The 22,116-nt window shown below is 39.7% G+C and overlaps 1 protein-coding gene across 1 annotated transcript in view; it reads right to left on the bottom strand.

Annotated features, from left to right (window-relative positions):
- The window catches only part of LRRTM4 (leucine rich repeat transmembrane neuronal 4), a 390,974-nt gene extending 369,708 nt beyond the window's left edge, over window positions 1-21,266 (bottom strand). The window contains exon 1 of the mRNA XM_063311374.1: window positions 19,692-21,266. Within this exon, the coding sequence (XP_063167444.1) occupies window positions 19,692-21,266 (1,575 nt within the window). The remainder of the gene's footprint in view (window positions 1-19,691) is intronic.
- Window positions 21,267-22,116: the final 850 nt, after the last annotated feature.

Below are 22,116 nucleotides of genomic sequence, written 5' to 3'. Positions count from 1 at the left end.
GTCCCTGCAGTTTTCTTGGCAAGGTTTTCCAGAAATGGTTTGCCATTGCCTTCTTCCTGGGGCTGAGAGAGAGGGACTGCCCAAGGTCACCCAGCTGGCTTTGTGCCTAAGGCGGCACTAGAACTCCCAGTCTCCCAGTTTCTAGCCTGGTGCCTTAAACTACTACAGAAAACTGGCTGTCAAGGGGGCATAAGGAAGTCCAAAATACAAACAAAACAAAAACAAAACTTTGAGATTTTATTTAATTAATGAAATTTATATATCCTATAAAAAGCATTGGTCAGTGTGTTCATTTCCAATTTTGAAGGATACTCTGAACAAGCCTCCTTGCATAATGGATGGTAGTATATGGAACTTCCTGGAGAAACTTCCTTAGTTTTATTGAAAGTTTGCATTCCATTGATTTAAGGACTGATGTAGACTTCATGACTAGGCTCCACCAATGTTGACTCACAAAAAGAATAATTAAAATAATTAAACTACAAAGTTCCAGTTCCAAAAGCGAGCCAAATATTAAACACTATAAAAAAGATAGCTGTGCTTGAAAACGTGTTACGATACAGTGTTAAAAGCCTGTTTAAAAATTAAAATCTTTAAAAATGGCTTTAAACTGCTTTTAAATAACACATATGACAAAGAAGTTGCTTAAGAAAAAAAAATACAGCAGAGATATGTTGACCAAAAGCTATGGTGACAGTGCAATGAAAAATAATTGCACCTTAACTTTATGAAAATAGAGAGTTCAAGTACCCCTCAATCCATCCAAAGAGTCTAAGCAACTACAACACATCAATTTTGGAATGTCAGGATTTGTTCCTTCAAAATTGAAGCAGTTGTACCCAAATTCAAAGTCTCAAGATATCAAGTGTTATTCTCAAAATATGAGAGGCTAAAATAACTGGAAGCTGTAAAGCTAGGCTGACCATATGTACTGTTTTGAACGGGACAGTCCCATTTTTTTAACATTTCCTGACCGTCCTGTCTTTTAATATAAATGCCAATTTTGTCCCATTTTTCTTTTAAACGCTGGAGCTGTTATTGGGAAAAGCGGGAAGCAATTGAAATGGAAATTGAAAAGGAGGCTGACTTGGCAGTAGTTCTCAATCCAGCGGGAAACCTAGAGCGGAACCGCAGGAACAGCTGATCGGTGGTGAGCAAGAGGAAGAGTCGCTGCCGCCAATCAGTGCAGTGGAAGATGGTCGGAAAAGTGCACCCAGCAGAAAAGAAGCTGGTTCTCAGACCAAAATGGCAGGAAGAAAATAAAATAAAAGGGCATGCCAGAGAGGAACAGGTTGTCAGGGACAACCATTCACTAGACTCCTCCGTTCCTGTTCTTCTGCCCCAGCTCGCTGCCACCCTCAGCCCTCCTGCAACCTCTCCACCCAACGCCACCCCTGCCCCAGCCTCTCAGGACGCCACCCAACATCCCCCTCCTGCACCTTCCCAGCAAAGACCAGCAAATGGACCTTAAAAACTCTTTAAAATGTTTTTTTTATCATCTTCCTTTTTCATGAATACAGAATATTACCTAATATTACATAAGTTTAACTCCATCCTGTTTTGCCATCCCAATGTCCCGTTTTTGTTGCAAGGAAATATGGTCAGCCTATGTAAAGCACAAATCAAATTGCCTAAAATGTCAATCTTAGATTCAAAGTAAAAGAGTTGTGTTGTGAAAGTTTGTATCCTTAATCTGCAGATCTGGAATTCAAGTTTATTTCAAAATTTCCTTTCTGAAACCAAAACACTTTCATGTTTGGTTTTTGGTTCTATGAAACACATATTATTTATATTCTCCTGGAGAACATAGCTAGATTGTTTTAAAATGCTAGATATACTTTAGACATATATTCAGCTCCCCCTCAAAAAAAAAAAAAAAAAATAGGTGGGTGAAGATAAGAAAATGTGCTTTTGGAAGAGAAAGCAATTATCCATGGACTGCATAGGATATTAGATTATGAGAATAAATTCATTTCTCTGCTGCGAGGGTCAGAGCACTTAAACAATTTGTCATCGCAATGTGGGTGAAAACAATCTCTCTGATGCTTTTAACTATGCCAGCTAATTATGAATGAATTCATTGAGACAATTGGTCTTGGAAAACTACATGTCCTGTGTTCCCTAGCAGCAAAAGGCTGTCCACTGCCTGTTGCCATGAAGCTCCCAATTACCCAGCTCTTCCAGATGAAGCTCTTGCCTAGCTACTAGTTTATACCCCTTGACCTCTGTTTGCTGATAGATAAACTATGTAAAGCAGGTATAGGAATCTGGGGGGAGGGGGGGCAGTGGACCTAACTGAAATTTTGAGTGTGTTGTGGGCATTCTCATAACATAGCTTCCTTTAAGGGGTATGGCCATTCACTGAATGGCAAAACAGAAAAGATTGCCACAAATGAAACCCTAGTTTATTTTTGTAATTTGGGGTGGCACAGGGGGTGAGGGTGAAGTAGGGAAGTAGGCATACTTCCAGAGTGCTTAAAAATGCTTATGGAGGCTCTATGAAGCCGAAAGTCTTTCTGGTAAACAAGGATAATGTTTAAAGACTTTTGCTTTGCAGAATCCTTCCTTCCTTCCTTCCTTCCTTCCTTCCTTCCTTCCTTCCTTCCTCCCTCCCTCCCTCCCTCCCTTCCTCCCTTCCTCCCTTCCTTCCTTCCTTCCTTCCTTCCTTCCTTCCTTCCTTCCTTCCTCTATCTATTTCTAAATGTCAGTTTGATAGGAAGGGAGGTAGGACAGGCAGGTGCTGAAGGAATCTGCAAACTACCGGGGGAGTTGATTTTATGTTAAAAGACAGGATGCCAGAATTCTCATTGTCTCTGAGAGAACTTCCAAGAACAAATTCTGTCATCAAATTGAATGAGAACTGGTAGGGGGAAAAAAATGCAAGAGGAATTATCATTCCTAGAGCTAAATCCTGAAACATGTTGCAATTTCTTTAAGTTGCTATAGGGTATATGTATTGCCGCAGTTGCTCTTTTACACGAGTGATGGGTGGCAGCAATAGAAAACTGCATGACTATCATGAAGCTCCTCACTGAGATCTCTGAATTTAGAAGCAGAGGAGTAAAATTATGCATACCTGTTATTTTTGTTCTTCCAACCTTATGCCTTCCAACTCACCTTAAAACTAGTAATTACCTCTTTCCAGCACATGCAAATAAAAAGTAAAAACAAGGCAAAGATTTTTAAAAAGGAGGCTGTTCCACTGTGCATTCTTTCTGCTCAGGAAAAGCAATGAGACATTGACTGGAAAGGTCAACCTTATGCAGGGTTCTGGATTCATTTCCACAGCAGAGTCATCCATTTTCTAAACAACTTTTAGAGCTATATGCAGCCTAAGAATTTTCTGATTCTCCTGCTGCATCTGGTTATGATGTCGATTACTGAGCAAACACTGAGCTGCAATGGGTCTTCCTGGTGGACAATTAATTAAATACTTTACTTATTTATTTATTTATTTATTTATTTATAAATTTAATAAATGGATAATTAAATACTTTCCCAGGTTCACCAGCCTGGGTAAAACAAAAACCTGGACGTATGCTCTTCCTTCATGTTTTCATTTCATTATATATCATTACATTTCATTTTGAAGAAAATGAACAATTATAATGCTCGTAACATTAACATCTGAAACTAATTAATATTGATAGCATATCCACTTATTTTTCTTCTCTCTTCTCTACATTTGATACTCTAAGGCACCTAAATAAAAGAATATTAAGAATCTAAGTATATTATATAAATGTCATTGTATTGAAATAACATATTGTACTAAAACTGAGACGATGGAGCAATAGTTGGTCTATATGCCTAGCTTTTATAAAATGTTAAAGCTAGTTGAGCTAGTTCTATATTAACATATATCCATATATTAAATGGATATATTTTTAGTCTCTACAAATGTCACTCATTTATGCATTATTCTAATTTTTTTCCTGATCTTATTAGCACTGCTATATTTTTGGTTGTACCTTAGCATATGTTCTGGTTGTTATACATACATACATATATACTGTACATACATACATATTCTGTTCAATTATGTCCAGTTCTCAGAGACTGCCTGGACAAGTCCCTGAAGTTTTCTTGGCAAGGTTTTTCAGAAGTGGTTTGCCATTTCCTTCTTCCTACAGCTGAGAGAAAGGGACTGGCCCAAGGTCACCTGGCTGGCTTTGTGCCCACGGTGGGACTAGAACTCACAGTCTCCTGGTTTCTAGCCTGATGCCTTGACCACTACACCAAACTGGCTTTCACTTATCAACATATACATATATAAAAAGAGTGACTTGAAGGCACAAAGCTGTAGTTATTGACAGCAATTATCAGAAACACCATTTTAAAAGATGAGTTTTCTCTTCCTCGCACTCAGTAAGAGAAACTGATAGGTATTGCTTTCAAGACCAAAAGGAGTAATAGCTTCACAAACAGAAGATTGCAAGAACAATTTCATTCTTTCTGGAGACACCTCTTTCCCTCTTCCCCGTTCCTCCTCCCCTGCCACCTAATCTGCTTAAGGCAGGCCAACTTTCAGGATCGATATCATTAAAACAAGTGAACAGACAAAGAAACAAACCCTGAAACACATTTAATTGTCACATTAGGAAAATATCATAATAGAAAATGTCCCATTCCTATATTAAATAAATTTTAGTTTAAAAAATAGATATAATCAAAACCTAGTACTACTGAAAATCACAGTATTATTCCCAATTAGATTTCATATCCAGATTGTTCTGGATTATTCCAGCACTGATTAAAATGGAAAATTGGTTCAATATGAATCATTATTGATAGAAAAATATGCTAATTTTACATGAGAAATAATGCAATTATTTAAAATCATATGCTGCCTATTATTTGTCATTACATATATGCATGTATGCATATGAGTACAAGTGTATGTGGTGAGAGAAATAGTGATTTGGCATTCTGGGTTTGTACTGAGATGCTAAGATCATATATGATCGAACTCAAAGCAGCAATTTAATTGAAGAGATCCAATGAAAATTGTCAATCTGGATTTCTGAATCAATGTTAACAAACTGAGTTGATCCAGTTCAGAAAGTATATTTGATTGGAGAAGGGAAGGTGTTTTTTTTTTTTTTAATGTATGCCCAAAAGACCCTAAAATTGTCAGATTAATTTGGAAGCACCTGAATCGATTTGATAATTCAATCCAAATCCATGATCCAATTCAGAAAGTCAATTTGATTTGAATTTGGCTATTGTACCAACCTCCCTGCCATGTAGCAACCTCCCTGCCTGAGCTGCTGGAGGCTGCCTTGAGGTTGGTGGTTGAGTTCCCCAGGTTCTGGTGGACTTCAACCTGCCATCTCTGGGGCATGCCTCAGAGGTGGCTTGGGAGTTCATGGCCACAATGGTGGCCATGGGCCTGTCCCAGATTATTTGGAACCTGACTCAGGACAGTGGCCTCACAGCAGACTTGGTTTTCTTGATGGAGCAGTGGCAATGTGATCTGAAGCGAGAGTTAAATCTGTGCCCTTTATCATGGTCAGATCATGCCCTGGTGGCCTTGAGATTCTCTTATGCTGCTCCCATCTGCAAGGAGGCAGGACCCATTCGATTGGTCCACCCCTGGTGACTGATGTACCTGATGGGGATCCAAAGAGAGCTAGGGGCTATACACAAGGATCTGCTGCACAGTCCAGCAGAGGCCCTGGCTACCACCTGGAATAGGGAGGTGGCCGGGGCCTTGGACAGGATGGCACCCATGTGACCTCTCTTGTCCCATCGAACCCGACACTCCCCATGGTTTACGGAGGAGCTGAGGGTTTTGAAGAGGATTAAGAGACATCTAGAGCACCTCTGGAGGAAGACAAGGACTGAATCCAATCGAACACAAGCTAGAGCTGCTATCAAGGAGTACTTTGTGGTGATAAGAGCAGAGAAATGTCAATATTTCTCCACTTTTATTGCATCTGGAGAATGCCTCCCAGCAGCCCTGTTTAAGATCACCTGATCCCTGTTGGGGAAGGTGGGTCCAGTAACCCACCTACAGGGCCATGCAGAGGAGTTTTCCAAGTATCTGGAGGATAAAATTGCTCAGATTCATGCCAAGTTGGATGCCAAGCATGGGCCATGGTCTGTGGGGATCATACTTACCTGTTTATCTGGGAACAGTTTGATCCTATTGGGCCCGAGGATGTAGACAAGGTCCTCCAGACTGTAAATGCCACCACTGGCCAATTAGATTCATGCCCCATGGCTGGTGAAGGCAGCTTGGGAGGTGATATGTGGGTGGGTCCAGGTGATGATGAAATCATCCTTGCGGGAAGGAATGTTTCCAACAACCTTTAAAGAGGTGCTTGTGCTCCCCCTACTCAAGAAACCATCACTGGATCCCACCATGCTGGACAATTTCCAGTCTCCCACATCCCCTTTTCGGGAAGGTGGTTGACAAAGTGGTAGCATTGCAGCTCCAAAGGATCTTAGATGATATGGATTATCTGAACCCTTTTCAGTTGGGTTTCAGGCCTGGATATGAGACAGAAACAGCATTGGTTGCACTTTTGGATGATCTCTGGTGGGACCGGGATGGGGGCAGTGCATCCATCCTTGCTCTTCTTCACCTCTCAGTGGCTTTCAATACCATCGACCATGGTATCCTTTTGGGTTGGCTTAGGGAGTTGGGGGTGGGTGGCATGGTTTTGCATTGGTTTAGCTCCTTCCTCCAGGGCCAGTCCCAATCAGTGTTGATAGGGAGTGAGAGATCCAGCCCTTGGCCCCTCCTTTGCCGGGTGCCACAGGGTTCGGAATTCTCTCTGCTCCTTTTTAACATCTACATGAAATCTCTGGGTGAGATCATCCGTTGTCACAGGATGAGGTATCATCAATATGCTGATGATACCCAATTATACATCTCCATCCTGGGTGACTTAAGTGATGCTGTGACCGCCCTCTCTCAGTGCCTGGGGGCTGTAAGGGTTTGGATGGGGAACAACAGGCTTCAGCTGAACCCTGGCAAGATAGAGTGGCTGTGGGTTGCAGGCTCCCAGGTATCTGGGAAATTACCATCTTTGGTTCTGGATGGGGTTGCATTGTCCCAGACAGATCTGGTGTGGAACCTGGGGGTTCTCCTGGACTCAGAGTAGCCTTTGCCCAACTTTATGTTGTACACCACTTACTCCCCTTCCTGGATTGGGAAGCTCTCCAGTCAGTCACTCATGCCATAGTCATCTCCCGTATAGACTACTGCAATGGGCTCTACATTGGGCTACCCTCAAAGAGCATCTGAAAACTACAGCTGGTTGAGAATGTGGCCATGCTAGCAACTTTAGGAGCCCCAAGGATGGCATATATAACACCTTTGCTGCACAAGCAAACTTGTCATGTCCCCCGTTGCAATGCATACATGCATCACAACGGGGAACATGCCTTTCCGGAGAAGGGAAGGAAAGAGGAAGGAATTAGTGATAATCCTTTAAGCACTAAAAACCAGACACCAATAAAAGACAAAGGAGCTATACCTTTGCCCTGACCCAAGAAGCCATCACCCTATCTCCCTGACACCTCTGCATTACCCTGGGGGACACACCTGCGCCGGACACGGGAAGAGGACAGAGGCGACCAGTGCTAATCCTCCTGATCACCCATCAAGACTCCGGATCAGGACTTTGAGACAATGGGGGGTGGAGAAGGGCCAGGTCCGCACCACGGGTATTTACTGGCTACCTCGCACGCCACGTACCCATTCCTGTCTTTTTCAGTGTATGCATTCTGTCCCCAGTAAACCAGAAATCCTTAGGCCTAACTGAGTCCATGTCTCTTTGGGGATAAGGCAACCATCACAAAACTGCAGTTTGCTTCCAGGTCTAATTCAAGTTGTTGGTTATCACCTTTAAGGCCCTACATGACATGGGTCTAGGTTACTTGGAGGACCGCCTCACCCCCATTATATCAACCCATCCCACCCAGTCAGGCATGTTACAGACCCTGTCCATGAGAGACTGCCGATTAGCAGGGTCCAGGAAGACGGCCTTCTGCCATGGCCCCTGCCCTGTGGAACACTCTTCCCCCAGAGGTGAGGCAGGCACCCACTCTTCCGGCCTTCCGTAAGGGAGTGAAAACCTGGCTTTGCCTCCTCGCTTGGGGCAGGAGGGGGGATAGTCAATCATGGGGGTGATTGGCACCGTGATGTGGCCCCGAGGAATTTTATTGAGATTGTTTGTTTGTCCATCTGGGATTTTATATTTTATATTTTATATTGTTACAATGCACTTGTTTCTATGATTTTAATCTCTTATTATTATAATTGGATTGTAAACCACCCAGAGTCCCTTGGCAAGATGGGCAGTAAAGAAATGTGAGAAATAAATAAATAAATAAATACCTATCAAATTGAATCTCCATTTTCAATCTTTGTATAGCCCTAATAGGTATTTATAGAACCATAAACGGAGAAAAGGAAAAAAAATGGGGGAGAGGAGAGATAAATTTTCTTAACATGGTTAATGATCTCTGGGAAGGATTTATGTGGAAAGCTTTTTTAAATTATTATTATTACTATTAGAAGGTCTTTTGTTTTCAAGTGAAAAATATAATCCTCAAGTTAACACAGACAATAGTCCTCATTCTCACACAATTAGTCTGCTGGAAGATTTTTATGTATTTATTTATTTTGTGCTGAAGGCATACCATATGTCATTGCTTGTTTTTCTCCACCAGATTCATGCCTCCACAGCTGGGAACAATGATTTCTTGCAGAACCTGTGTCATACTTTTGAAAGACCTGATTTTTAGGAAACACCATGTGTGGGTAAAATCAGGCTTTACAACAAATAAAGGCAGCAGATGCACCAGTTATGTGCTCAATGGCACCGTGTCAAAATAAGCTGGAAGTGAAATAGACTAGGCAACTGGAGAAATGGGCTTTGGTGATTAGGACCCAACGGTGCTAAGACTGAAATCAGAATTCAAAAGTTCCACTACAATCTTACTAGAATCTTACATGCACACAGTAATCAGCATAAAAACTCTATTTACAGCATCTCCAGTTCTTGGCCATTGATATACTAAAGCATTCCTACCACCCTGTGACCTTTTCCTCTTTTTTTAAATAAAATATTCTTGTCATATTTCTTGTAAAAGGACCCCATCTGGTCGGTGTCTCGGAAGTGGGCCTTCTCTGCAATAGCTCCTGCCCTCTGGAACATTCTTCCCCCAGAGGTGAGACAGGCCCCCTCACTCCGGGACTTCTGTAAAAAACTTCTGTAAAAAACTAAAAAACCTGGTTTTGCCAGCATGCCTGAAGCGGGAAAGGGAATAGCCACTCCAGGGGATGGCTAGAGCCCTAGAATGGTCCTAGAATGGTCCTTTATACTCATGGACTGATAGAGAATCTTCAGCCACCTGGATTTTATCACATTTTATATTCTTGTTGTTTATTTACATTTGTATTTATTGTATTTATAATTGTATTGAATTTTAACTTTGTTTTCATTGTAAACCGCCCAGAGTTCCTCCTTTGGGGGAAGATGGGCAGTGATAAAATTTGATAAATAAATAAATATTTCTTCCAAGCTCTCATTTCCTAAAACTACTTTTGCATCCCAAGCGTTCATCACCTTCCCTAGGTCGTCTTTCTTTCTTCCACGCCTATGGAAGTCCTTCAGTCAACCACATACTTCTCCAAAATTACAGCAGCTAAACCTGGGGCTTCCTGATCAGCTTTAGTCAATTTCATTTTTCTCTGACTAGAGGTTACCATAGGGAATTACTGCCATAAGTTTCCACCTGATATAAATCCTCAAATAACCCTGGAACATACAAATCCTCCAATTTGAAGGGTGATCTTTACAGAACACAATGATTCCTTATCAGATGATTGCTTATGCAAAAGACTCATTCTTAAATACTAAGTTAATTTCTGTGGTCTTTACACAGCAGTCAATTTTCATCCAATCTTTTCTTTTTAAAAGTTACAGAAACTCACACTATACAAAATGAATTTTATTTTATTTTTTAATCTCTTCTTTTCATCATGTTCCCTTTCTTCCAGTCTGGGCATGAACAAAATAGTTGCTGAGATCTCAGTTCCATAACAGGAGCTCCAAAAACTCTACCTGCCTTTGGCTTTTGACTTATTATACCTACAGGCCATATGCTGGCAACTGCTTTCTTGGAATTAAGGCATTTATATTCCAGTGCCATGGTCTTTTTTTTTTGGATTCCCTGAAACAATTTAAGTTCAGGAACATTGTCAGAAACAATGGTGGTCAGGTTTACTTCAACCTCACACCTACAGAATCCAGTGAATATTGATAAAGCCATCATTTTAGGAGAGGGCTCATAGGATGGCACCTGACCAATCTTCCCATCCCAGCTATGGGGACAGATGAACAGATTAACCCATCTATAAGAATCTCTCCATATCTTTCCCAAGTTAAGCTGAAAGTCTTTCTTTCTTCATTCCAAAGTAACAATTTTAAGGTAAGTTTATTCCTATCTTCCCAATTCATTTAAAGAAACATCAAGCCAGCTTGACACAGTCCTGCTAGAAGAAATTTATATATCAAGCATGCAGAATTCAAGGATTCAGGATTGCATATAGCTCTCACAAAAGGTTTGGATGCCACCACCTTTCAAAACTTGCCATTACATTGTAATTTCTAAATGTGATCATTGCGAAAACAAATTAAAGACTAGATTGCTGCTTGCTTGCTTGATTTATTGTTAAGATGAGTTTGCATCTGGTTCTACCCATTTCTTTGTGCTAAACTCCCCTCCACTCTTTTTAGGGTGGTGGTGGTGGAATATAACCCCCAACCCCTACGCACCACTCAAAGTCTTATCTCTCAGAAGGGTTTATACTGTATACACATTGTACGCACTCAACAGAATCAGATTCCAAGAGTCAAACTCCAAGAAAGAACCATGTCAGTGATAAGGCAATTGGAACTAACCAAGATGTAACAGACAGAAACTATCCCACCATCAAGAATCTGCCACTGAAACCATTTTAATCCTAGACCCCTACCCAAAATTCAGCAGCAGACTTTTAGAAAGATAGTTTCAAAATTCAAAAAAAAAAATGAGCTTACTCATGAATAAGACCTTTGCTCACAGGGAATTCTACTTATACAGGCACTTCTTTGCCTGGATGTTGATTGTGATTCTCCACTCAATCTATTTTCCCAAACAGCTCAGCTGACTGTTTAGTATCACACCATGGAGTCTCTCCTGAAGTAACAGGAGCAACCTGTTACTCTTCAAGATTTCCAGGAATATCTTGCTGTTCTAACTCAGAGGGGTCTTATGCCATCTTCTAAAGAGAAGTCATTCTTCTTGGAGGGTAAGGGAAATGACATATTCCCAACAGTAATGTCTGGATCACACAGACTATGTCTGCACAACTTACTGAACCCTGTCAAAGGTGAAAGGTCCCCTGTGCAAGCACCGAGTCATGTCTGACCCTTTAGGGGGATGCCACTTTTGCAATGTTTTCTTGGCAGACTATAGAGTGGGGTGGTTTGCAATTGCCTTCCCCAGTCGTCACCTTCCCCAGCAAGCTGGGTGCTCATTTTACTGACCTCAGAAGCATGGAAGGCTGAGTTGACCTGAGCTGGCTACCCGAGAAAGAATCCAGCTTCTGCTGGGATCGAACTCAGGTCGTGGGGAGAGTTTTGATTGCAATACTGCTGCCTACCACTCTGCACCACATGAGGCTCTAACTGAACCTAACCAACCATATTTTAGCGAGAATGTTGTGCAAACCCAGCCTATATGTTAGGGTTATGGTTCAGTATGTCATGCAAACCAAGGAAATTGAGTCAGTTCAGAAAATTATCCATAGTAATTAACCATAGTATCCATTCACTAAACTAATACCCATTCACCCTTGAGCATGTTAAGTGTGTTTTCAGATTATAAAGGGCAATGGATGAATCCAGTTTATGGGATAATTTTCTGCACAGGGAGACTGAACTAGATAACTTTCAAGATATTCTCTAATTCTGTGAGTTTGTTAATTATTGACTTTTAATCTAAAGGAAAAAGTAGGAACAAGGAATAAATCATTGGTTTAAAAAAAAATATGATTTTTTGATAATAAAAACTAAAGCAAAGTTCCCAAGCCAAAAAATATATAAAATAAACAAGTTTAATAATTATTAAAAAGGTAGATAATTGTCTTTTCAGCTTTTCCAGTGTATTCAGTAACATTTTGCTTGTAGGAAAAAGAAAAGAAAGGGGAAAAAGATTTTCAAGGAAGCCTCTTTGTTCCAAAATTTCAATATGACCTTAAGAATGTTAGTGTTTCCATCAAGACCTTGCTTTTTTTTTCCTTTCTGAATCACGTCAGTTTGTAAAAGCCAACTTCAGTTAAAGTAAATGGAAGATGCCTTTGAGGAGATGAATCTGAATTATACTTGTCACTTATAAGATAATTTCTTCATATACACACACACATATGTTTCTTTGTTTGTTTGGTGGTTGGGTGGTTTGGTGATTTTAATTATCCAGAATGTTATATACTATGGAGACAAACAGTGAAAATTTTAAACAAAATTTAAAATTTGAATTCTGACTGCCATTAGGGCAGTTGCTTTCAAATTGTCTTGATGATCCAAATTTACCCAGACTGTCATATGGAGAGAAGAAAATAGGTGATTATTACTGACTTAAGCTGAAAATGTAGCATCGTTTCTACTATAAACTGAACATATAAAAAAACTTTCTAACTCTAGTAGCTTCTAAATGCATTGAAATTCTGTAAGAGACCAGCTGGGGAATACTGATCTAAATCCACTATCTCAAGTCTTGCAGAGATATAGAGAAATGCTCATTATCTGTGAAGAAAGGCTTGGTGCAGGTATAATACATATAATAATCCTGTTCAGTGGAAAGGGGAAATATATGAGAGATGTGGTCAAAAACACCTCTAGGGCATCAGGTGACCTACCCTGCCTTAATCCTGCTGTTAACCATAACCCAAACTGTAGTTAACAGCAGGATAAAGGCAGAGTAGGTCACCCTTTTCATTGAACAGGCTGGCTGATAGAAGGTGCTATCTCAAATACCTGGGAGGAAGGCACCTGGTGGTTTGTTATTTGATTAAAGTATTTGGAAACATTTAGCTCATTTGTCTACTTTATGCTCTGAAATAACAACCTTCCTCCAAAAGAGTAATGCAGAATATTGAATCTTATAAAGGCTACTAGGACACCTCTGTTTGCATAAAGTGACTGATGTTCTAAGGATTCTGAATATCAGCTCTAGATTTTCATCCTACAGCAAGGCCCATCTGTGCACAAGAATCTAGGAAAGACTGAGCCAGATGTGAAGAAGATGGCCCAAGCAAGGCAGAGGATGCTTGCCATAACAGTCAAGCCCTATGCATGGAGTTGCCCAGTAAGGAATTGAAGATTTCTTTGGTTCCTTCTCAAAGCCCCTTCTGAAGGACTGTCACACAGGATGTACACTCCGCTGCTACTAGTGGTAATGAGCATGTGTTATAGGAAGCTATTCATTAGTCAAACAGTAGAAAAAAGTGCTTAGCAGTAAGAGCAAAATGATAATACAACCTATTACTCAGAGATGGTGTGATCTATTGCCAGGGACATTTTAATCAGAAGCTGCATAATCATCAGTTACAGATACTCTACCTTGGATATCTTGCACTGAGTAGGAAATTAGAGACACAGCCTACCAATTTTTCCATAAGTCTATGGCTCTGTAAGACCATTTTGCATAGTGCTTCTGGTGCAGGATGAGAAACATTCAGCCCCTAAAGTAGGAGAGAATAACCTGAGGACTAGCTTTTGGTGGGATCCTGCAAACCCATCCAAAAATTGATAAAAAAATTATAATTTGTCATTCTTGATCCCCATGCATATTATTATTATTATTATTAAAATTAAAATTTATTGGCCGCTCAACTCCAGTGGACTCTGCAGTTATTCACAAAACTAAATGCATTTAATGAATTTGCTGTCATTTTCATTACATGTAAATAAAAATAACTGATAGTTTTATTTAACTCTGGCCATTATTTTCTCCTGTAGCCTCTTATTTTTTGGAAGTGAGCTTTCTAGCATGACAGGCCAAGTGATCCTGAGTCTAAAATAAGATAAAATAAAAAATCTGATTGTTTCTCTTTCCCTACCTTGAAGGCTCTTTAGAGCTGTAAACAGTAACAAATCCAAGGGTAGCCGTGGGACGAGATGCAGTGTTTTTCTATGTGGTGAAAAGATGAAACATAGAATCCTGACCATTTTAGCCAAATGTATCTCACAACTTTAAAAAAGAGCTGTTTTGTTAAGTATTCTATGGATAATATCCAGGTGACTAGGATGACCATATGGGATGGATTTGACAATCTGAGATCCTACATAATGTCCCCAACCTTTTTCTACAGCCCTTGGAGTCCAACAACAGCTTCCAAAATCACTGACATTTCATTTAAATTAATTTTATTATTAGAGTCATAGGACTAGTACTACCAAAAATCTATACGTATGTTCCTTAAAAGGTAATCAATTAGAAATAATGAAAATTGAACTTGAATTCAAAGTAGAGGGATATGAACCATGAGAACCCAACAATTGATTCAGCTTTGAATTTTTGAAGCTAACAAACTGGAGCAAAGCACTTAGCAAATCTGTAAATAGGGTGAACATTTCTGTTGGCTAACAGATATAATGCATGAAAGTTTCAGTGCAACCTGGGATTTCAGCTAGTGGGAAAGAGTTAGAGTAGACCTACTGTCAGGGTAATGAATGACTCATTAAAGCATCAGTGTAACCTCTAAAATAGACTTAACATACTGTAGTTAAAGTACAACAAAAACTATCAGTGCCCAAGCAAGAAATATTCTGACCCTAAGTATTTGGAAGAAATGATTTCATGCAATTTGAATAATTGCCCCATCCATTGGGGTCCCAGATGTTAATTAGAGTCTTTGGCTATTTATATTATACATAATATACATTTTTAGAACAAGGGTGAAGAATTTGTAGAGCTCCAGATTCTGGAAACTACAGTCCTAACAGATGAAAGATACTGATAGTTCATTGTCTGGAAGGCTGGTCCTGCTAACAAGAAGGAAGCAAGCAAGTATAAACTAACTTCTGCCTGCCTGGGATAGTGAAAATGTGGTTTGTTTTAAAGAACTGATTCAGAAGTTAGCCTCACTAGTCTTCTCAAGTGACTATAACTTGGCTATTCAGCAGAAACTCTTATATCTTACTTTTGCCATTCATTTACAACACATGGCTAATGAATTCAGTGTGGACAAGATTTAAAGCTTTAGAAGACCAACATTCCTAAGCAAATTATTGACTCAGTCTCTGACCTGATACAATGGAAACATTTTATTATTGGTTGTGATAGAGATTTTTCAGCTGTAAATTAGCTTTGCCTTAATAAAGTTAATTGTATCTGGACATATTTTCTCTACTGAGCTCCAAAGTTCTCAGGAATTGTGAGAAACCATTTGCTTCTTTTTACATTTGTTTTTCCTCTTTGCTACAATGACAACAACAAAACAGACCAATCCTCATTGTAATTACTCCCCCCCCTTTTTTATTTAGCTGGAATTTTACCATTTTATTGGTACTGATGGCAGAATAATAACATTAATAAGGGTACATGGGAGGATTTTTATTGACACTGTAGATTAGAAGGAAATGAAAGTCCCCCCAGCTTATTGCTCCTGTTCTTACAACACACTTATCCAGTCTTCAAATCCCTGTATTGGTGGTTCTAGCAGCACACGATCACACTAATTAAAAAGCATGATTTTCTCAGAGTCCCCACCCAGTTTCTCCTGGAAATTCCTAGTTCTTTGCTAGGACTGTATTGGTAATACTTCAGTAAAACTGGCTCCTCCCCATTGGCCAGCTTAGGAAATGATAGGTGGAGCTTAACCACCACAGCCAATCAGTGGCTGAGAGATGATAAGAGCAATTTTATTATGGACTTTAGCCAGCAATTTTTTAAAAAAATGATCTAAAGATAGACCTGTTCTCTATCACTAGGTATTGTCATGATTTTGGCAATGGAGTCTCTGTTCTCTCCAGCTCTTTTTTTTTGGAAGAATAGCTAAATGAGTCCATTGATGTAGTTTGGATGAAGTTCACTTAACCCTGTACATAACTGGGAATATTTGGGGTTAAAGATATTCCTCAGGTGTTAGTTGACTGGGTCAGTTAATTTCATCTTAGGTATGCTGTGGGAATACAACCAGGAGTCTGTGAGTTCTAGTCCTGCCTTAGGCATGAAAGCTGGCTGGGTGACCTTGGGCCAGTCCCTCTCTCTCAGCCCAACTCACCTCACAGGGTTGCTGTTGTGGGGAAAATAGGAGGAGGAAGGAGTATTAGCTATGTTCCTGCCTTGAGTTATTTATAAAAATAAATAAATAAAGGCGGGATATAAATTAAATTAAATTAAATTAATTTTTAAGGGAGAAAAATAGAGTTTATTTCTCATAATATATTTAAAATCATGTATTTACTGGTCCTAAATTAAAAGCTGGCTATATATTTGCATGGAAGATAGCTTTCCATGGGCTTAAATGTGGATGTATAGCTCTACTTCTTTATATGGTGCAAAGACCATTTGCTTCTGCACACACACACACCCACACAATAAAAAATAAATAAATAGGATGGCCCTCATTCTTATGGCCTTCCAGGAATTTGCAAAGAACTGTTTGTTTGTTTGTTTGTTTTTTCCTGGAGGGCCTTTTGGTATTGAGTCACTGAAGTAAAACTTAATTTTATTTATAGCTATATTATTTACTGTATTGTATTATTAATATTATAATTTATTAAATATGTTTTATTTATTTATTTATTCATTGGATTTATATAGCCACCCATCTCACAAGAAGTGACTCTGGGTGGCTTACAGTAATCAGTAAAAAACAGTACATATATAAAACAGGCATTTAAAATCTACTTAGAACAGAGATTAATTAAAACTAAAATATATACAAACCCCAAGCAGAGGGAGAATTAGTATATCCACCTCAATGGTGGAGCCATCCAGACAAGTCTCTAGTTCCCTTGGACCTCCATGCCTGGTGGCATAACCAGGTCTTGAAGGACTTCTGAAACAACAAAAGGAATGGAGCCGACCTAATACTGGGCAGGTGGGGCAGGGGGAATGTTCCATAAGGCGGGTGCCTTATCGCAATATTGCAAATTGTCTACAGTCCAGTTGGATAGAGGCAGCTTCTATAATTCATAAATAAATAAATTTAACTGGAAATGTGCTTACAGATTGTCTCTGAAGGTCATCAAAACCAGGTAGTGAGATCTTTGAATTTCCTGACTACTACTTCCTTAAGTGGGACATGTGTGGAAATGATTGCACCCTTGAATCTTCATGCATTAGGGGTTGAGCACAGAGTGTGTGGATGGCTTCATACTGCCCCAGTTGTTCATCATAAAGAGACAGAATTGCTTTTTCATATGACAGCTATACTTCCTAGTGATTCTCTATTAGAAAATGGAAATTACCCCTACTTCATACTTCCTAGTCTCTGCTTGGGTATATAACAAATTAAAACAACACACTAGCAATATTTATGCCATTATTAGCTTATGAGAAAGGGAGACCAGGGTTCTATTTTTACAAATCTTAAAGAAATTAGGAATAAGTAAACCCTATCAAATTCAGCGACGCTTACTTTTGAGAAAGCACAGACCATTGTTAAATTATATGTCTCATTGCCATAGAAAAGAAATATCTCCTAGACTTCTTACATTTGCCCCAAGATGACCTACATCTCTTCTTCAGTCAACAGGGAACACTTCTAGCCACTTCTCAAGCAGAGCAACTGATCTGATCTGAGCATAACCTAAGCCCAGCAAAGTCATATCCAGTGATCCATTGAATTCACTAGACTTTAATGGGGATTTATCAGCTTGTTTTGGACTCTTCAGGAGTTATAAGTATCTTTCTGAAGAATGTAAATTAGACCGATGGAGAATAGTCTTTCTCAGCAAGTAGAAAAACAATCATACTATTAAAGTGTTTGCTCCTTCTTTATTTATTTATTTATTTATTAAAGAAAAAAGAAAAAAAGGATGTATGAACCAAAGCCAAAATGAAAAACTACAGAGAAGCAGGCTAATAATTTCACTATAGTTCCAATTGTCTTTCCTTTGGAATATCCCTAGAAGCTAAACCTGGTAGTATGGGAAGCCAAAGGAATCTACCCCTAGAAGCTAAACCTGGTAGTATGGGAAGCCAAAGGAATCTACCCCTAGAAGCTAAACCTGGTAGTATGGGAAGCCAAAGGAATCTACCCCTAGAAGCTAAACCATTGTAGTATGGCCAAAGCAGTATCTCCCAGGTATTTTCAGAGCAGCCCCAAATGCTATTTAAATTATCCATTCTGATTCAATTGATCAATCTGATCTGATCCGATGCTTCAAACTGATTGGAAATATAAAGTTGATTTGATTTTTCTAATCAATTCAAAAAGGCATCAGGAAATATTCTTTTAAATGGCTGAATTGATGAAAGGCATCAGATTTGATTCAACTGCTCAATGGAAAGTGTCAGTCTTACTTGGAATCTTGATTCATTTGAACTGTCTTTGATTTGAAGCTCTTTCTAATGTAACAAGATACAAAATCTTAAGAGCAATCTATCTTGGCAAATTTTGGACAAAACTTTCATAGCATAATCCATGTTCTGGTCCACCAGAAAATCCAAATTCTGGTTGGAGTTTCAGGAAACACAATTAGTGGGACTGTAAACCCTACAGCCACTGAATTTAAATAATACCTTCCACCCTGTCCCCATGTTGCCAAGAACCATAACTATAGTACAATTATTACTCTTCCCTCCCCCCCACCCCATCCTGCTTGCAGCAGCCTTCTGTGAAGCAGTGTGTCCTCAGGTACTATTTCTTCCAACCCTGGAAGCAGCAACATAAAATCCCATTCTGTCCAAATATCATCTTCATATTTTAACCTAAGCTTCCATTTGATATAAAATTATTATTATCAGATAAAATTGTGATGGAGAGGCTGCCTTTCTCCAGCAAATGCTAACAGAATGCCTTTTTTTAAGTTCTTGATTTCAGCACCATCAACCAAAAAAGGCCACATTTAAATCCTCCGTTATTCATCAAGGCACTTCAGAAAGAACTTCACAGTACATTGAACATCTACCTTCCTTACATTTCAAGGAAATTTTAAAGAGATATTCTTTACATGCATGAGGGATCAGGAAAAAAATGCAGGGAAGGGGAGAGTTTATAAAGTAATCTGCTGAGAATTGCATTTGAAATAGAACAAGGAAAAAAAAGATTTAATTTTTTGCAATGAAGCCAATTTTTACGGTATAACAGAGCCTCTCCTTCATTGTTGTGATCTCACAATATAAAATTGCTTCAGTTGTGTGATAGAAGAAGGAACCCTAACTTTTAGCCAGCATAAAATGGCCAAAGCCAGACCCAAGTGACTTCACTGATGCTGTTTTTCCCAGCCTCATTTCATTCTTGGACTAATAGCTTTCAAGTCAGGATTGTTGAAAGTAGCCACCACCACCACTTCCCTGACTGTTGTAATTTAATTAAATAACCTTTCACACCAAAGAAACCCCAAAGCAAGAAGGCTCATTAATCTTTCTAGTGATTAGAGACACCTCAAGAGTGTCAAACATTTACCTCTCCTTCCCAGCAGCAGAAATGGATTTAGGAGGATCATGGTTCATACCTCGCATTCCCTGGAGCCAGAAATGGTATACGTGCAGGGTCCAGATCCATTAACCGATACATCCATGGTCTCAGAGTTTGTTGGCTTGTAGTCCACATAATACTCCTGTAAAGGGGAGTTCATTTGCCTTTCAGATTCTCGGGCTTTTTTCCTACGCCTTTTCATAAGGGAGTGTTGCTGGAGCTGTTTCATGCTGGCTGGGTAGCGTTTCCATGAGACATAAATGACCAACAAAATCATAGCCACTGAAAGAAAAAGGGCAACACTTCCAGCAATGATCTTGTGAAAGGAAACATGCTCATATTCTGGTTCTGGTCCAGATGTCGGGAAATCTGGAGAAGGGCTTGGTGTAAAAGATGTTGGCTCATAGTCTTCCAGTTTGGGAATAGTAGGTTTTGGAATAAAGATGGGTCTCTGCTGGGTTTTAGGGACCTGGTAGGGTTTTTCAGTGACAACCACTGGGATTTCTGCGCAAATGTTGTAGGTTTCTACAGCGTCACTCACCTTTTCACCCTGAATATGCTTAGGGCCTGCACAAATCATGGTACTTTCTTTGTTTCCCTTGAAGTTTTTAAGCCAATTAAACAGAGGGCAAATGCTCCGAGTACATTCCCACATGTTTCCAGAAAGAGTAATAGATATCAAAGAAATCCAGGCATTGACAGTCTCCTGAGAGATATTAGTAAGTTTGTTGGAATCCAGGTTGAGCTTCTGCAAGTTGGGCAGGCATTGAAATGTCCCAGGTTCAATCCCTGCAATGTCATTCCCCGATAAATCCAAATTGTGCAAGGAACTCCAGGTCCATGTCAACCCTTGGCTGATGGATCGGATCCTATTCCACTGCAAGTAAATGGAGCGAAGGTTGAAGAGACGTGGAAAGTGAGCGAAGTTGATCTTAGAAAATTGGTTGTGTTCCAAGTGCAGCTCTGTGAGCTTCAAAAGGCCAGCAAAGGCATTGCGAGATAAACTCCGCAGACGATTGTAGCCTAAATCCAGAAAATCAAGATTGCGACAGTCTTGGAAAACCCGAATAGGAACCGTTTTCAGTGAGTTGGACCGTAAGTGCAAGATCAGGAGCTTGCGAAGACCTTTAAACTGCTCTGACTGAAGTGCCTGCAGCTTGTTGTAAGAGAGGTCCAGATTGCGGAGGTTGGGGACTGGGTGAAATGTTTTATTGTGAAGGTGGGTAATTTTGTTGGAGCTTAGAATTAATTCCTTCAGCCTACGGATCCCTTGGAAGGCGTCCTCATCCACTGAAGTAATGTAATTATGGTCAAGGTACAGCCATATCAGTTGGTGTAGGCCTGCAAACTGATTTGGCTTGAGCTTCTGGATGCTGTTGTACCGTAATGATAAGCCTTGAGACCCTCCAGAAATGTTTTGAGGGATGTCTCTGAATGCGTGGGATTCACAATAGACGATTTTGCCATCGCATCTGCAGTTCTTGGGGCAAGCTCTCTGAGCCCCACTCAACGTCACAAATAGCACAGTAGGAAGGAGAACAAATACTGCACTCATGCCTCTCAGATGCTTAATTACATGGAAACCTACAACATGAAGATGACAAACATACATTGTGAGGCCACTCAAATAAATCAGAATCAGAATATTCACCAGCAGGATTTCAAATAACAGAGTTGAATCCAAACCACCCTGTTTTGCCTCCATACAGTTCTGCATCTGTGTGGGCCCGTTTGTGTGTGTGTGTGCATGTGTATGTGTGTGTGTTTTACATGGAGATTCTTGTTGTTCTGACCCTTTTTTCTACTTCTTCCTCCTCCCTTGCCAGCCAACATATAAAACCACACCATGGTTATTCAATTACTTCTGTGTGATTTATGACCTTTGAAGACAAATTAAGCTCCCCTTCTCGTTTTTAACTCATTGCAATATGCATTAGCATGCTGCATATAGCCAGAACACCCTTATCATTAGCATGTTGCAGATTTAATAATAAACATATTTGTCAAGTCACTGTGATGTAGCTTTTGGAAAGAGAATAAACCCAGGCTCCAGAGCTGTTAAACATTCTGGAATCAGTAAAAGGTTTCTTAATAAACTAACTCACAAGTACACATCTCCTGGGCCCTTCAAGAGATGTACAGATGACCTTAAAAATGTCTTAATGTAGTATGGCAGATAGAAGTTGGAAAAATTGGAGGAAAAAAAAAAGAGTGGACTGTAAGATTTTTTTTCCCCATGTGGGCTAAGCATAATCCAAACAGACAGCTATGAATGTCTTATGTGTCAGACCTTATGTACAAGAAAGTCTAAGGATGCTAAATAGGAAGATAAGGAGCTTCTGGGTATTGTAATAAAATGCATGTGGTCATCAGACATACTTTCCTATCTTCACACGTAATAGCTGATATAACTCTATTACTTATAGGTATCTTTTAATATACAGTAGCTTGGTTTTATTGTT

This window comes from Candoia aspera, chromosome 9 (assembly GCF_035149785.1).
Source record: "Candoia aspera isolate rCanAsp1 chromosome 9, rCanAsp1.hap2, whole genome shotgun sequence".
NCBI lineage: Eukaryota > Metazoa > Chordata > Lepidosauria > Squamata > Boidae > Candoia > Candoia aspera.
The sequence above is the reverse complement of the archived record's forward strand: the minus strand, read 5'-3'. Positions and strand labels throughout refer to the sequence as shown.